Raw genomic sequence first — 16,116 nt, 5'->3', positions numbered from 1 at the left:
GTGTTGAGTTAAATATTATTATATACTCATTATACAGTGCGAAGTTCCTGCTGATGTCCACTCCCTTAAAGAAAATATTATTGCATTGCAACGTTTCTATTTTTTATTTTTAAAAGCTGAAATAATTTTGCAAGGGAGATCGTACGTCGTAGAAATTAAAGCAATCCATTGTAACTAGTTGTTTTTATTGCAGGTCATCTTTGATAATCGTGTTACTGACAAGATTTTGGCCTGTGAAATAAACTAATAAGAGCTAAGTCAGGACTATGCAATTAAATTTTAAATTACTAATAAAAGTCATTGCGGGGATTGAAAAGGAGTGTTTTTACTTTAAATGTGCCGTTTTATTGCAAAAAACGCTTTAATTAGCTTATTGAAATCAGGCTTTTATTCTGAAGGAACCGGCTCTGCCAGCTAGCGGAAAAGGAAACAGAATTCTACTTCCTTCCAAGATCGTTTGGACTTTCTTGGGATTCTTTGTGGTACGTTTCTTTAATTATAAATTATTCTGTAGCGTCATTATTACCAGCAAACGTAAGCCTTGTATCACAGCCACATGTTCGCCAATTAGCTCGATTTTATTTATCTGATATTACGATAAAGGTTTTGCTAAAAGCTGTAGCTAAAGATTAGCATTGTCCGTGTCTGCAAACTAGCTTAACTAATGGAGCAAAAATAAATCAGCTCACATGAGCTAATGCAGACCACAAAATAACGTCAAGCCTTGTTCATTATTGTATTGTTACTGAAATTAGATTAAAATGGGACTGGTGAAACTGAATTAGCTCATGGTATTCGGTTTTTCTAAGTCCTGTCTGGAAGGATTTAGTTAACTATCAAGTAGGAATGAGAAGATGACAGTGAAAGTTTCTGATATTTCATGTATTGTCTGTGTTTCTCTTCACAAAGGGATTTGAAGGAAGTGAAAGAATTTTTTTTTTTTTTTTTTTTTTTAAATTTTTATTACAGCTGAGGAGAATACCAAGCATCAGAGGTGGGACAAATAACCAACTATCACTGAACACAAACACAACACTGTTAAAGCTCAAAATCCAAAATCCAGGCTCTTCTACTTACATTGAAGCAACACAAACTATTGCATTGAAAACCATTAGGACATAATCATTGTTTCATTTCAGAGCTTATGTTTATCTCTTTAATTTGTATAATAGGGTACTGTCCTATAATATTCATTGCAACACTGTTGCGGCCAACATAATGTAATTGAATATTTTACGAGTCCACATATCATGACTAAAGTGTTTTTATGCAAAGAGATGTATCACTCATGGTTACCACAGTCATAGTAGCAAACATTATGTAACATGTAACAAACATTATCACCTGAACACTTAATGGATCTCCACATTCTGTGTTTGTTTTTGTGCACACATGCATGAAGAATGAAGAGGTTGCCCTCCAGATGTGCTTCCCCTGGAGCCAGTGATAAGAAGATTAATCTCTCCCAGTGTGAAGTAAGAGAAACAGAGAATGTGGGATTATTAAATGTATACTTCTGTGCTTAATGGATGCAGCTGTGCCATGTGATGTGTGTTTTTACATGTGCAGTCACTGATCGAGCAGGAGGTTCAGAGAGCAGTGAAAAAGAGTGAAACCAAACTGAAGAGTTTATTGGATACTATGCAGCTGCTGGATGCTGGAGCTGACTATGAAAATTCCTTTCAAAAACTGGAGGTCAGTGGATGCCATTTTAAAATCATTTTCTTTTCTGACTGGACTCTTTCAAAATCATTAAATTACCCATTTTTTATTCTTTGTTTCTTTTTTCATTTGTATAAATCCACTTAAAGTGTACACAGATGTTTACCATCTCGCCAGTCATCTTTTTCAACATCACCAGAACATCCATGCCTGAATGCATCCTATGATTAAATGTTTGGTGGAAAAATGTTAAATCCAATGAATCTGTTCTTCTTTTCTCAGGCTCGAATTAACACAGTGACCAAGAGAGCAGAAGCAGCTCTAGCGTACATGACACGGACACAGAGAAAGGTTTGATGCAGACAGATAAATACACTAAATGACTATGTTCAGTTTGATATGTAAGCATTACATGTTGTATTCACAGTGTCTTTAATCTCATAATGTTTACCTTTCAGAGTGCACTGCCATCTCTTGCTAACGTGGACATCATCAGGTATGTAGATGTAATGTTCTCTGTGAAATTTTGAGAGGTCTTAATGTAAAATTGTGCTTTTCCTTCATTTTGAATGGAGTCCTGAGACACTTTGATCTTTGCAGGGTAGACCCGGAGGATGAAGCCATGGGAACTATATCAAAGAGTAAGAGCCAAGCCAGCATGTGTGCACTAATGAATTGTTTTACATTCAGTGGTCATCTGAATATTCATTATGATTTTTTTTTTTTTTTGCTGTAGACAAAAAGAGCATGGACAAGCATGGAGAACTCTTTCAAATTATGGTAAACATTTAGCTATTCTGTATTTTTCTCAGCTGTTACGTATTTTCGAATGACTTTTTGATTTAAAATACTATTAAATCAGCTTCTACAAAGTCTTAGAGTAATGGGTTGAATATAAATGTAAAAACTTAATTATTTTCACACAGACATTTTGACATTTAGTCGAGTTTTGTGGTCCAGATTTCTACTGTACATGCCCAAGAATAGATTAACATTAAAATGGCTTATCTGACTATCAAGACTTTTGAATGAACTAAAAAGAGTGTAAACATTGAGCTTTAAGCTGATCTGTCCTTTCTGTCCAGGAAACCACAAAAAAAGCAATAAAGAAGATGCGTGAAGATATTGAAAGTAAGATGATTTCATACAAGCCAACTAATCTGTTTTATGTATGTAGCTCCTGTAATGTTTCTTCACTAGTGTGCTGAAAAGTCTGGTTCAGCCTGTTTAACATCTTTTCTTACTGTCACTGTACGTAATCTGTATTAAACCTTCACGGCTGCCATAGATTTGAGTGAGGACCCAATTCCTCCAGTTCTGACTCCTTATAGCTCTCCTCAGAAAAAGGTATGGTCCTTCATTATTTAATGTCATTTTTGTGATTTTATTAGATGTTGTGCCAAATCTTATGTGTAACTAATGACACGCTACTAAATCACATTAACAAATGATTTAGTTTTGCGTCTTGCCTTCATTTTCTCAGCTTTCTTACATAAACTGATGTCTGATTCAGGAACATGTCAGGACTTTAAAGAAAGAGCCAGAGGATGAGCAGGAAAATGAAAAGACAGCTGAGGATTCCACACAGTTAAAGATGCCAAAGGCTGAGTGTGTGAAGGCAGAATGTCTGTCCCCTGGCAGTAGTAACAGTTCCAAACACGGAGACTCGGAGCAGGTAACGCACACTCACACCATCACACAGTAGTCAGTCACTTGACTTTTTGCTACTCACATTAACGCCACACTCTCCCAATTTTCTATCCTACGGACAAGATCTTGTACCCTCCTCTTCCGCCCATCACCTTGCCCTCCCTCCTGAACATGGAAGCAGCCTCATACAACATCCCCCAGAAGCCAGAGGTACATCTGGCACTCATCAGGAACCCTGCTGGCCTCTCTGTGCTCTGGAAAGTGGAGGAAGAAGACCCTGCTGCACCACCCATGGATAGTTACATGTGAGAAAATGCTCAGGGCAAATGACAGCGTGCTGAAAAGTCTGGTTCATCCTGTTTAACAGTTTTTAATTTATGCTGCATACAGTTGGTTATTATCAATAAATTAACATGAACTACACCAACTGAGATGGAAACATTAGATAATACTCGTCAGCTGACTAATTTTGTACATGTAGGCTTCTACATTCAGTGTAAAAATGTGTCTGTGCTAACAACATCTGGCACGCTGGTGCCATAATTCTACAGCCCATGTTTTAAAACACTCTTTAAAATCTTATGTCCCATCACAAGTCCATTACTAGTTGAATTATTGATGGGAATTAAATCTATATTTTGTCAAGATTGTGCTGCTGCTGTGACAAACAGCTGCTCTCATCCAGGTTGATTACAAGTGTGATGTCTTCTCACACATTTGCCTGAAGAATATTACTGTAATAACTCAACATATGACCACCAGATGGAAGCAGAATTCAGCTATTCTTGCATTTTAGTTGCTCAATTGTTACGCACTTTCTCTCTCTCCCTGTTGCAGTGTCTACATGACAACAGAAAAGGTTAAGGGCAGCGGCATCTTCCCACGTTGGAATAATCTTGGTGCAGTGAAAGCCATCCCTCTGCCCATGTGTGTTATGATAACAAAGTACAAGCCTGGACATAAGGTGTGTGTTGCTGTGGTGGGCAAAGACACGTTTGGCCGGTACGGGCCCTATAGTGAAGTTGTAACCGCAGCCATACCTGAATAGTTGGGAAGAGGACGTTGGATCATGGAGGAGACGATACAAGCAGCAAATTCTTTTAAATTTTTTAATGCGAAAATAAAGTTCTTTGTTTTTTGTTAATAAAGTCAGAATCTCAAACACTGAGCTTCAGAAAAAGTGATGTTTGTTGGTTTGTTTGATTTAATGAAGCTACTAGTTATTTGGCTGCATGTCAGATTAAACTCATGTACAAAACCAACCTGAAAGTTCTCTTGGATGATGCTGATGTCTAAGACTATCAGGAGTGACAGATGCATTCAGCTGGAGGTAGTATTCAGCTTCCTGTAGTATGAGGGTCATCCAGAAACACACGTCAGTACATTCATGGGTAAAACTGCAAACAGGAACTTTTGACAAGAGTTCAGATACCTAATTTTCTAAAATATGAATATAGGTGCACAGACCTTTTTTTTTAAAAAAGCTTTGCATCAGTGCTTTTACAATGACACTAGAGCATTGAGAGCAATCACTTGTTTGGATTCAAGTTTGCCATTAGCCAGTCAGCAGAGCAGGCATTTTTGAAAAAATAAATACTACATACTGCAGCTCATACGTAACTCAGCAGCACATATTGGTATCAAAGGAATAAAATAGCACGTAAGATTGCAAAGGAAGACGCAAAAATGACCATTTGTGAGTCAAATTCAGTATGGCAGAAATGAACGGCATTATGCAGATGCTGAAGGAAACGTGGCAAAAGCAGCAGGAGGAGGAGGAGAGAAAAGGATGCGGTTTAACAAAAACCATGAGATGTACAGGAAGAAGCAGGAGAGATGGGACAATATTAAGATTTACAATATTAAGAATTAAAAAGTGCATTAATGAAAGTAGTGACAGGTGGATGTCACTACTGTTGACAAGAAGAAACACTAGATGGTTATGTTGGAAATACGAAACAGAAAAAGAACAAAATTTGAAACCTTAGAAAAATGAAAAGTAAACTTTGATTCGGCAGATACACTCCTACTAGCAGCTGGGGGTGGAGATACACAAATTAGTTATTTGCCAACCAACAATAAACCTCAAGAAGAAGAACCAGATGAAAATTCAGTTAAAGCAACAGCAACAGCAGTATATTGAACATGGTGTATAAAGGCAACATTTACAGTTAAAGCTATGAATAGTAATGTAATGTAACTACTGGCAAACCTGAAGGTTTTATTTGCATTTTATTTATCCTAGCTCTTTCATGAATGTTATGTCAATTTATAGCTGACTGAATTTACTATTGTGTTTGTGGGTTTTACAGTCAACACTTCCTGAAATCTGAATGAGGTGAACTTACCCAGGACCAGGTTACTTTTGCAATACATAGAGTTTTCTCTCATTTAGTACAGAATATGTGCACAGATTGTCAAATTTGTAACCATTAAGTCTTCTGGCTTTCTGCTTTTTGTGGTTGTGCTGCTGGTCAAGCACAGTTTGATATTATGCTGTGTATGAACGTGTGGGAGTGTAAGTGTATGGGGAGCCATTAGACACACACAGTGTCTGCTCCTGGCATCAGCAATAATCTTTGTGTATGTGTGTGTCTCCCCTCGACCAGCGGGAAACAGCAGGGAAGCACAGCAGAGTGATGGGCCTCCTAAGACCACTTAAAACACCCCACCACTATCAAACACACACACACACACACACACACACACACCCTCACACACACACACACACACACACACACACACACAGTGATCTAATTAGATCTGACAGCTGATAAGTGAGAGCGTATGAAAAGAGGACAAGGAAAAAGAAAGAAAAACAGGGAAGCCAGAGAGAAAAGGAGAGGTGGAGCAGGGAGAGTGATTAAGCAGCAAATGTGTTGTTTAAAGTTTCAAAGTGAAGTGTTGGCACAATGGTGACCTGCTTCTCCAGTCCCTTCCCTCCTGTGAAGTATGCGTGACAACACGGGGCTACTCGTGTTCTACATTTTGTGGGTTTTTATGTTTCCATCCAGTTTGGGTTTGCAGCTCTACATGGAAATGGAACAGCTGCCGGTTAGCAAGAGAGAGAAGCAAGAGAGAGGCTTTTCCTGCTTATGTGTCAGACGACTGTTTACGTGGGTCTGACACTGTGACCACTGATGACTGCACTCATGGAGACCAGATGCCTCTCTGTGTCACACATCTGTACAAAGCTCAACTACCCAAGCACTGCCAAGCACAGTGAACAGGAGCTAATGATTAACTGCTGAGAGTGATGTCAGCCTTCAATGCATGTTTTTATTCACGTGAGCTAAGCAATAGTAGTTTATAACTATAGTTTTCTCTCATTTAGTACAGAATATGTGCACAGATTGTCAAATTTGTAACCATTAAGTCTTCTGGCTTTCTGCTTTTGTGGTTGTGCTGCTGGTCAAGCAGAATAGCAGAATGGTCAAGTAGAATAGTTTCGGTGGTGTTTCTGTGCAGCAACAAGGGAACCTCCTACATTTTCTCTCTTTTTCCCCCTCCCCCAGAAACACACACACACACACAGACTGAACAGGCCCAACCCACCATATTCTTTCTTCCTGTGTGTGATAAACATCTTCTTTCCTAGTATTTTAAGCTGATACAGGGAGAGCCGTTCAAAATGCAACCTGGCCTCATTTACTGCTGCAACTTACCGCAGGATCTCAGAGACAAAGGTAAACAAACATATTTACATGTATTGTGTTTATACAAGACATTTTAGAGTTGTGAAGAATATGGGTGAGACCTAATGGCTAAGAACCAAAGAAATCCAGTTTAAGACATGCGTTATGGTAAGTGTTGTGTCATATCTTGTCAGTGTGGCAGCATAACTAATGAGTCTGTGTGTAGAGTTAAGTACACAGAAAAAGTGTATTTGAGTTGTAGTATTCTTAAATGATTTAAATTAGCTGTGTTGATCTAAGTTATTAACTTAATTTGTCATTGAATGACACCAGTTGACAATATAATTAAGTTGTTCATGGGAAACTGAGTTCATGTGTTTGAGCATGTGTGTACAATGCAGCCCAAACAAATGTTGCCTCTGTTGCTGCACAAAGTTGGTAAATGTGCCTCTAGAAAACATCTTAAAAACCAACATGAGTCTCACAAATCTAATGCTTTACATTTAGAAAAGAAAATGAATCAAATTGTCTAAAACACAAAATGGTGCATATTAAAAGACAGACAGTAAAAGACCCACAGCCCTGTTGTAAAGGCTACATAAAGTGAAGTGAAAGTGACTTTGTATATACCAAGTATACTCAGAATTTGTGCTAACACAGCATCATTGAGCACCCTGAGTATTTGGGAGTTTGGTGCCTTGCTCAAGGGTCTCACCTCAGTCATGGTATTGAAGGTGGCTATTCACGCTGCCCCACCAACAATTCCTACCGCTCCTGAGACTCGAACCCACAACTTTTAGGTTACAAGTCCAACTCTCTATCCATTAGGCCACGACTGCCCTAAACACAGCAGACTGACAGTTCTTCAGCTAGCACAGCAGGACACTCAGTGACTTATGACTTCTTTCCAAATGACAGAATCCCTGAGCTGATGCTGGAGAACAAACAACATGGGGAGCCAATGTTCTGCAGTCAGGAGAGGTAAAATAGATGAAAATGGGTGTTACAAACATAACCAAAAGGAAGAGAGGGTTCCCACCGCAGAGAAACGTGGAGAAGAGGTTCAGCGGGTGGAGTCTGGAACCATAAAAGAGACAGCAGAGGAAACTTTAAGGACTGAAAAAGAAACTTCCTCTGAAAAAACAGGTGGTCGTCAGAACAGCAGCGCTCTGGGACACAAGTATGCAGCCTCTGAAGTTAATAAGCCAAGGTGAAACTAAAACAGTATGTTTATGTGTACATAGCTAAATGAACATATAATGCACATATATGTACTGCGAATATAAACATACACTAATAGTTACAAAAGTGATAACTGTGTTTTGTCATTTGTCAGTCATGTCCTCTCTCAAACACATGATCCTACTGAGGAGGAAGGTGAGTAAAGTTTCTAATCTAAAAAGTAAATATTTCAAACTGGTGATCATAAAATACTGCTTTTGAAATCAGGTGTCCAAAATGCAGTGTTTCTAATGACACGCGTCATTATGTGGTCTTCTTTTTAAAGAAGCTGCCTGGGTGGACAAAAACAGGGCTGATCTTATTCAGACTGTCCCTTTAGTGATGCCCATAGCAGACCAGATGCTCCAAAAGCAGGTACTCCATAAGGAGATGTATGCCAACATCGAAGCAGCTGGGACCAATCAGGAAAAGATGAGGGTGCTCTACAGGGCCCTCACATCTACAAAAGCCAAATCTGTCTTCTTCAGAATCCTGCAGGAAATTAAGGCAGCAGCATGTGAAAGTATGTGAGCTTTATTTGATGAGCTCACCTCTCCTGATATGATAATAATAAATTAGTGATTCATGTAGTAATAAACCAACATGTGCAACAGCCAATCAAACACTGACACATGGCATTTTCAGTCTATTCCAAGGCATAGTTTTGCAATTTCAATGCATTAACACAATGAAATGCACTACACACGTCGGTTACTGTTTGGACGTAATCGTTTTTGTGACTGTCTTTGCAGCAGAAGATGACATCAAAGAAGTCATCAAAAAGCACAAAGCATATCTGAGGGAAAGGTTTACATATGAGTTTGAAGGCACTGATAAAAATCATAGTGATGCAAGATCACTGGATGAAATTTACACAGAGCTTCACATTATTCAGGGGGAGAGTGAACGCGTCAATACAGAACACGAGATCTGGGAGCTTGAAGATAAGTCAAGGAGCCAAACAGCTGAGGGCACAAAAATCAACTGCAATGACATCTTTAAAAGTACATCAGAAGGCAGCGTCTCAGCTGGACAAAGTAGGAATGCGAGGACTGTGATGACAAAGGGAATTGCTGGCATTGGAAAAACTGTCTCTGTGAAGAAGTTCATACTTGACTGGGCAGATGGTCGAGCCAATCAGGACTTGGACTTCATCTTTGTGCTACAGTTCAGGGAGCTGAATCTGGTCCTAGAGGACAAATTTAGCCTTGAGACACTTGTAAAACAATTCCACTCAAAACTTAAAAATGTAGCTGTTGCAAAAATATTTGCCACTCACAGAGTTTTGTTCATTTTTGACGGCCTTGATGAAACCCAACTTCAGCTGGATTTTAAAAAAGCCAAAATATTGACCGATGCCACCAAGGAAGCATCCGTGGACATACTGGTGACCAACCTCATCCGGGAACATCTTCTTCCTTCCGCACTCGTCTGGATAACGTCCAGACCAGGAGCAATTAAACGCATCCCTCGCAAGCATGTATACCAGTGGACTGAGGTCAGGGGATTTAATGACGCCCAGAAAATACAGTACTTCAGAAACAGGGTTGAGGACAAGGCCATTGCTGAAAGAATTATCAAGCACATTTTGATGTCACGCAGCTTATACATAATGTGCCACATACCCATCTTCTGCTGGATTGCAGCAAAGGTTTTTCAGTATTTGCTACGAAAAATGGACACAACTCATGATGAAAACATGACGATTCCTACAACTCTTACTGAGATGTACACACACTTCCTCTTCATTCAAATGCAAATAGCTACTGAGAAGTATGACTTGTCTGACACAGAAGAAATATTCAAGTTAAATGAAGAATTCATTTTCAAATTAGGCAAGATGGCATTTGAACAGCTGAACAAAGGCAGCATCATTTTCACTGGCAATGATCTGAAAATCTACGGCATTGACATAGAGAAAGCTGGAGTTCACTGTGGGCTGTGCACAGAGATATTTAAAGAAGAACATGTGTTCAACACTAAGAAGCTCTACTGCTTTGTGCATCTCACAGTTCAAGAGTATTTTGCTGCTCTCTTTGTGTATCGGTGTTTTGCAAGTAAAAAAATAGATTCTTTAAGCCTCAAGGATTTCCTGCTGAAAGGGTCTGAGGAAGAGCTCAAATCTACCTTGGACAACGATCCAGTTGATTTACCTTTGGATGAGCTAATTGAAATCTCAATAGGTAATTCAACGCTGAGGAAAACAGGAGAACTGGATATGTTCCTCAGATTCCTCACTGGAATGTCTCTCAGATCAACACAAGAACTGCTGCAAGGTCTGATTCAGCAGACAGAGGAACACTCTGCAGTTGTTGAGGAAATAAGGAAAAGTCTTCTAGGTATAGATTTAGGGGACTGCTCACCTGAAAGATGTCTGAACCTTGTACACTGCCTAATCGAGCTGAAGGACAGTTCTCTGCATGATACGGTGCGCCAATATCTGAAACCAGACTCCGGTCCAGAAACAGAGATCTCCCCTGTTCAGTGCTCAGCTCTGGCTGACTCAATCCTGATGTCAAACACACCTCTGGATGAATTTGACCTGAGGAAATACAGACCATCAGCTAAAGGTATTTTCAGGCTTGTCCCAGCAGTGAGGAACTGCAGAAAAGCAAGGTGAGCTGGCTTCATAAACGGTGCTATCTTTGGATTGCAAACCACCACTTTGCTGTCATCCCATGAAAAATAAACAATAATTAAAGCTGTTTTTATATATCCCACTCACAGGTATACAGCACAATTACACCATCATATAACATTTTGTCTCTTGTCTCTTTGTCTCGTTGAATCTTTACAGACTCTCAGGGGTGGATTTTAATAAATGGACTTCTGAAACAGTCGCCTCAGCTCTTCTAATGCCAAACTCTGTGCTAACTGAACTGCACCTGATAAATAGTGGCCTTTATGCTCCAAAGAACTTGATTGATGCATTGACAAACTGTCAGTGTAAACTAGAAGCTCTAAGGTTAGTAAAACTATTAGTATTACTTTGTTTGTTCTGTTGTATGTATTTTCTCAAACCCCAACAACTCAGGGACGGAAATAAACTGAAGTAGTTCTAGTGATATGCAGCCCTCTTTGCAGCAATGGAAGTTTGGTTTGATCCAAGTGTGTTTTTTGCCCTTTGCAGCTTTGCAGGTCTGGGAATAGTAGGCACAGAATGTGAAAAGTTGGCATTAGCGATCAAATCAGTCCTGCCAAACCTCAGAGAGCTGGAGCTGAGTGGCAACGTACTGAAGGCATCATTATGCTCCGTGCTTTCTGTTGGGCTATGCAACTCTAAACTGGAGACACTCAGGTCAGTCTCTACAGTGAAGTGCTCAACATAGACCCCATATGCACATCACTGGACTGATTCTGTCTATTCAGTTCTGTTGTTTTTCAATGAATACTACATTATGATTGTTACCACTTTATTGTTGCAATCAATATTTACTATATTACTGCCATCACTGAATTAGAATACTCACTGCAATGTAAAACTGCAGAGAGCACTGAATACACTTACAGCTAATAATGTGTTGGATCACGAGTCAGTTTGATAGAACTGGACATATCATCATCTATATCTTTCTAACTTAATGTCATTTTTATTGTTTCTGTACCAACAGACTGAACCGAAATGATCGCATTGCAAAAATCTGTGAAGAGTTGGTGACGTCAGCGTTATCCAACCCATGCTACCTGCGAGAGCTGGAAATGACTTACACCTATTTTGGTGATGCAGAAATGCAGACCATCTGTACTTGGCTGATGAGTAAAACCAGTACACTGGAGGTACTAAGGTAAAAGACTCTATTACCTTACAATGCATTTCAAAACAAATCTCAGTGACAGTCGCAGCTTCCTGCCTAGTTGAAGACAGAAGAAATTAAATTATGGTATATTTTTTGCTATCCTCTTTAATCTTAATAAATAAATATATATTCCTTCATTTGTTATTCAGTCTCAGTCACAACAAGCTGAGTGAGAAAGGCTGTGAGACACTGGCCTCAGCACTCAGCTCTGAAACGTGCCGTCTGAGAGAGCTGGACATGAGCTACAACAACCTGGGCGACTCAGGAGTGATGGTGCTCTGTGAAGCCCTGATGAAGCCACACTGTGGTTTGAAAACACTGAGGTAACAAACAGCTCTAGACTACTTTTACTTTACTGATATCACAGTATTACGGTTCTGCACGTCGAAAGGTTTTATAAGGGGTTTTTTTAAACTGTTGCTGCTAGGCGCTAATTAAATGTTGGAGGCTGTGGAGCTGTTGAACTGTCTATTGTTGTATTGTATTTATAGTATTTTCACCATCCTATTGGATATGTGCGTTGACTAGCAGTGCCACATACAACTTTACCTCTAAAAATAAATTCACTGTATCCAAGAAGTTTGCAGATACATATATAAGCTATTGTGACACTGTGGTGTCGTCGTCGTTGCCCTGGAACAACTTCAGCAGGATGACTTCAGGGAATCATTTGATAATAACAAAAATACCAAATGATTCTTATCCTTCAAATGTAAATGTGCTTTTCTTCAGATACTTTGCCTCTGTTGGTCTGTCTGCTCTCAAAATGTCAGCTTGTGAGATGTGTGGTGCTACATGTCAGCAAGTCCAAAGGGATGGGCTGATAAATGACTAATCAAATCGAGCTCATGTCACGTTAACAAGTGAAAATAGCTGTTGATAAGGGCATCCAGCACACACCTATAATGTCAGCTGCTTGTTTACTGTAGGCTTTCATTCTGTAAAGTGGCACAAGATGGATGTGCCTGTCTGGTCTCAGCGCTGAGGTCTGACCACTGCAGCCTCAGGGAACTGGACCTGAGCTTTAATCACCTCCCAGGTCAAGGAGTCGAGCAGCTAACTGAAATGCAAAGAGATTCATGCTACAGTCTGGAGAAACTCAGGTATGCTCAGTTTGGCTAACAGACACACTGTTATTAAGATTCAAAATTTATTTGCAAGATGAACTTTTGGATATGAAGTGCATATATGCCAGTGTTCTTTACTTTCTGCCCCTGTATTTCCCATTAGTGTTGACCATAATGAAGAATGCTGGATTGACCTGAAACTCCTGAGAAAGTGTGAGACTATAATTAGTTATAGTATCTTAACGCTGTGATGTGAAATACAGTAGATCCATGTTCCTATATACTGTGGTGTTGTTATACTGTCCTATACTGCTGTTTACTGAGAAAGTGCTATAGACAACAAGGTGTCTTGATAAGACAAAAATAATGGACAGACAAAGAAACCATTCAGCTTTAGGTCATAGGTTCTATGTCAAAATATTATGACACTCAGGCCTAAAGTACTAAACAACTTTTCTAAGGGAGTTTGTCGTCACTTTAACCTGTGACTAGCTTGGCTCCAGCAGGTGTTTCTGTCTGGTAACAAGACTCATCTGTCAACGAACCAGAGACGAGTGTATTGTAATTTCTGTAACGCTCTCAGAGCTCAGTTCTTCTCACTCATGTGATTCAGCTTCCAAAGAACTGAGTGATCGTACAAGTTGGTCTGCATTCTTTTTGCACTGGAGTGGTTAGAGTTTAATTTTACACCCTGTAAAATTGTTCTTGTGTTTCAAATACATAGGCCAGACGTGGCCAACAAACAGGCCGGGGAGGGTAATAGAACCTAATAAAAGAATAACGAACAAATTGAACAGCAGGTCAAATTAACAGTTGCAATTAATATGTGAAGACTTTATTTTATATTTGATGACTGAAAATTTTGACATTATCGCCATGTCAAATTTTGTAAAAGATCAAAAACCACACTTCCACAGTAGTACTACAACTGATTAATAGTTTGTTCTGTCTTGAATTGCAGATGCTTGTGATCTGACTCTGGACCCCAACACGGCAGGGGTGCATATCGTTGTGACTGAAGATAAAAAAATGGCAACGTATGATAATGAGAAGCAACCCTATCCTGAGCACTCAGACAGATTTCCGACCTCCCAGGTGCTATGTGAAGATGGTCTGACAGGTCGCCATTACTGGGAGGTTGAGTGTGTTTTAGCTGATGTTGGTGTGGCTTACAAAAGTATAAAGAGGGACGGAGACTGTTCATCTGAATATTCTCTGGGAGGAAATGAAAAGTCTTGGTGCTGGGATAATGAAGGCCGCTTTCTTCATAACAGTTTCAAGGAAGAATTCCTTACTTCTACAAAAAGAAGTACCATAGGTGTTTATCTGGACTGGCCTGCAGGTATCCTGTGTTTTTTTGAGGTCTTTACTGATGAACTGACACTCCTGTACTCTGTCCGCACAACTTTCACTGAACCACTCCACCCTGGTTTCTCTCTGGCTCATGGATCAGTTCGCCTTTGTAAAATAAAGTAGCCCCAAAACTTTACAAAACCGTCATCCTGTATGTTCCTGCAAAAAGAGCTAATCCCTGGGCACTACACGTTAAAACAGTGATATGTCCCAGTATTAACACTGGTCTTGCAGTTTAACTAATCCTTTTGGAGAAAGTCCTGCAGGACTAAACTCTCAAAAATATATAGAAACTAAACATTAAAAATAAAGGAAACATAAGAGTATAAAAAGTATAAACAGGAACCAGAGAGCACAGATAATCAAGCAGAGTATATCGGACACTGGTGCAATAAACACTTCCACTGAGGAAGTATGGGGACTGTAAATAACTGAAATATTTGTGTGAAATTCCTGTGAATATTTTTTTAAGAGAAATGGCCAGTTTAACTCGTATTGCTGTAAACATAATGTCTATATTTTGTATTTTGTCATATTTGCTGTATTTTTGTTAAGTGCGGTGCTGTATTTTATTTTTCCTATGTGAAACACTTTATGTTTTTTTGACAGGTGATATCATTTATAGTAATTTTTAAAGTATATTTTATTTGTTTTACTTCATATACTTGTCAGTGGTGGCACTTTATTCTTCCTACATTGTTTGACTTAACTTCTAAAGAAATGAATGAATGCAGTTTGTCCAGGCATCCCTTCTCACAGTCCTGTCTCTGCTTATCTACTTTCATTTTAAAATGACATACCAGAAGCTGTTCTTCTGCATGTTCCTGCTTGAATGTGACTTTTATCATATTTCTAGGGCAGCTAAAAGGTTAAACAACCAGGCAGTACATACAGAACCACAGAGGTCATATTTAAAATCTTTTAAAACCCACTGGTGCTGAGAAAGATGCTCTTCTTCTGTCTCATATTTATCAGTCCACAGCTCAACTGTCTGCTTCCGACAACATTTGTGTTCTAGTGCAGAACATTTATTGCTTATAGATTAGAAGACACTTCACTTTTATTATGATAGAGAGTAACAAAACAAAAGGTAAAGGACTATGACAGGCACAGACACAGGCACTACCACAAATTGTTTCAGTAGAGTTTGATAATTTGGGGAACACAGCCTGGGAAAGCCTGTTGATATTGTTCAAATACTCTATGTGACTGAATGAAAAGATGGGAAAGCAGCTGCCATTATTATTAATACTGCTGTTGAACATAAACACAGTGAATGTAACTGCAAGAAATAAGACGAATGCTTGTGGACAGTGTAGTTTGATCACTTCTTCAGTACATTTCCACTTTCTCCCAGAATGCAAAGAGTCAAAGTAAGAGATAAAATTCCTGGTTTCTGGTTCTTTCTGTGTAGGTGTTACAGCTCAAGTGGGGCAAATGTGCGTGTGTGAGTCTGAACTGTTGCTTTAAAAGTGTGTTTGACATCCTTAAAGCAGTTTGGGCAGTTTCCTGTCAGCACTGTGACACATGGGGATTGTCCCTTCTGCTGTTTGTTTTGTCACCTTCTGTTTCTCCTCCGGTTCCTTACAGTTGTCAGCCTTGTTAATGTAACTTTCTCTGAGGTGTGCGCGCGCACACACACACACACACACACACACACACACACACACACACACACACACAGTCAGAGACAGATGTACATGTCCACACAGATATGAACGTTCCAGGAGA

The 16,116-nt window shown here is 39.4% G+C and overlaps 2 protein-coding genes across 3 annotated transcripts; both read left to right on the top strand.

The window, feature by feature from the left end:
• The first annotated feature begins 436 nt into the window (after positions 1-436).
• atf7ip2 (activating transcription factor 7 interacting protein 2) lies at positions 437-4,494 on the top strand. Its single transcript, XM_026325319.2, has 13 exons — positions 437-482; positions 970-994; positions 1,403-1,475; positions 1,570-1,695; positions 1,945-2,013; positions 2,121-2,158; positions 2,263-2,303; positions 2,399-2,442; positions 2,748-2,793; positions 2,951-3,009; positions 3,176-3,337; positions 3,436-3,617; positions 4,150-4,494. Exons 3-13 carry the CDS (start codon positions 1,404-1,406, stop codon positions 4,358-4,360), a joined length of 1,050 nt encoding a protein of 349 aa, XP_026181104.1. The 5' UTR covers positions 437-482; positions 970-994; position 1,403; the 3' UTR covers positions 4,361-4,494.
• Positions 4,495-6,854: 2,360 nt separating this feature from the next.
• LOC113141338 (protein NLRC3-like) lies at positions 6,855-15,123 on the top strand. Of its 2 annotated transcripts, none has more exons than XM_026325690.1 (12): positions 6,855-6,998; positions 7,866-8,157; positions 8,284-8,324; positions 8,455-8,691; positions 8,924-10,784; positions 10,966-11,133; positions 11,299-11,466; positions 11,780-11,953; positions 12,115-12,288; positions 12,895-13,068; positions 13,196-13,245; positions 13,994-15,123. In XM_026325690.1, the coding sequence occupies exons 2-12, from the start codon at positions 7,898-7,900 to the stop codon at positions 14,506-14,508; spliced, it is 3,822 nt and encodes a 1,273-aa protein (XP_026181475.1). In that variant the 5' UTR covers positions 6,855-6,998; positions 7,866-7,897; the 3' UTR covers positions 14,509-15,123. The 2 variants fall into 2 exon arrangements, with proteins under 2 accessions (XP_026181475.1, XP_026181474.1); XM_026325689.1 differs by having other exon boundaries at positions 8,921-10,784.
• The last annotated feature ends 993 nt before the right edge of the window (positions 15,124-16,116 follow it).

Source organism: Mastacembelus armatus, chromosome 8 (genome assembly GCF_900324485.2).
Source record: "Mastacembelus armatus chromosome 8, fMasArm1.2, whole genome shotgun sequence".
NCBI lineage: Eukaryota > Metazoa > Chordata > Actinopteri > Synbranchiformes > Mastacembelidae > Mastacembelus > Mastacembelus armatus.
Note: the sequence above shows the minus strand (reverse complement) of the source record. Positions and strands in the feature narration are given on the sequence as shown.

Bases quoted from the DNA above. Each gene is read 5' to 3' on its own strand.
- atf7ip2 (XM_026325319.2), top strand. From the start codon at position 1,404: ATGAAGAGGTTGCCCTCCAGATGTGCTTCCCCTGGAGCCAGTGATAAG. The intron at 2,443-2,747 runs GTAAACATTTAG...CTTTCTGTCCAG, and splicing joins GAGAACTCTTTCAAATTATG to GAAACCACAAAAAAAGCAAT. The intron at 2,794-2,950 runs GTAAGATGATTT...CGGCTGCCATAG, and splicing joins GATGCGTGAAGATATTGAAA to ATTTGAGTGAGGACCCAATT.
- LOC113141338 (XM_026325689.1), top strand. From the start codon at position 7,898: ATGGGGAGCCAATGTTCTGCAGTCAGGAGAGGTAAAATAGATGAAAAT. The intron at 10,785-10,965 runs GTGAGCTGGCTT...GAATCTTTACAG, and splicing joins AGGAACTGCAGAAAAGCAAG to ACTCTCAGGGGTGGATTTTA. The intron at 12,289-12,894 runs GTAACAAACAGC...TGTTTACTGTAG, and splicing joins TGTGGTTTGAAAACACTGAG to GCTTTCATTCTGTAAAGTGG.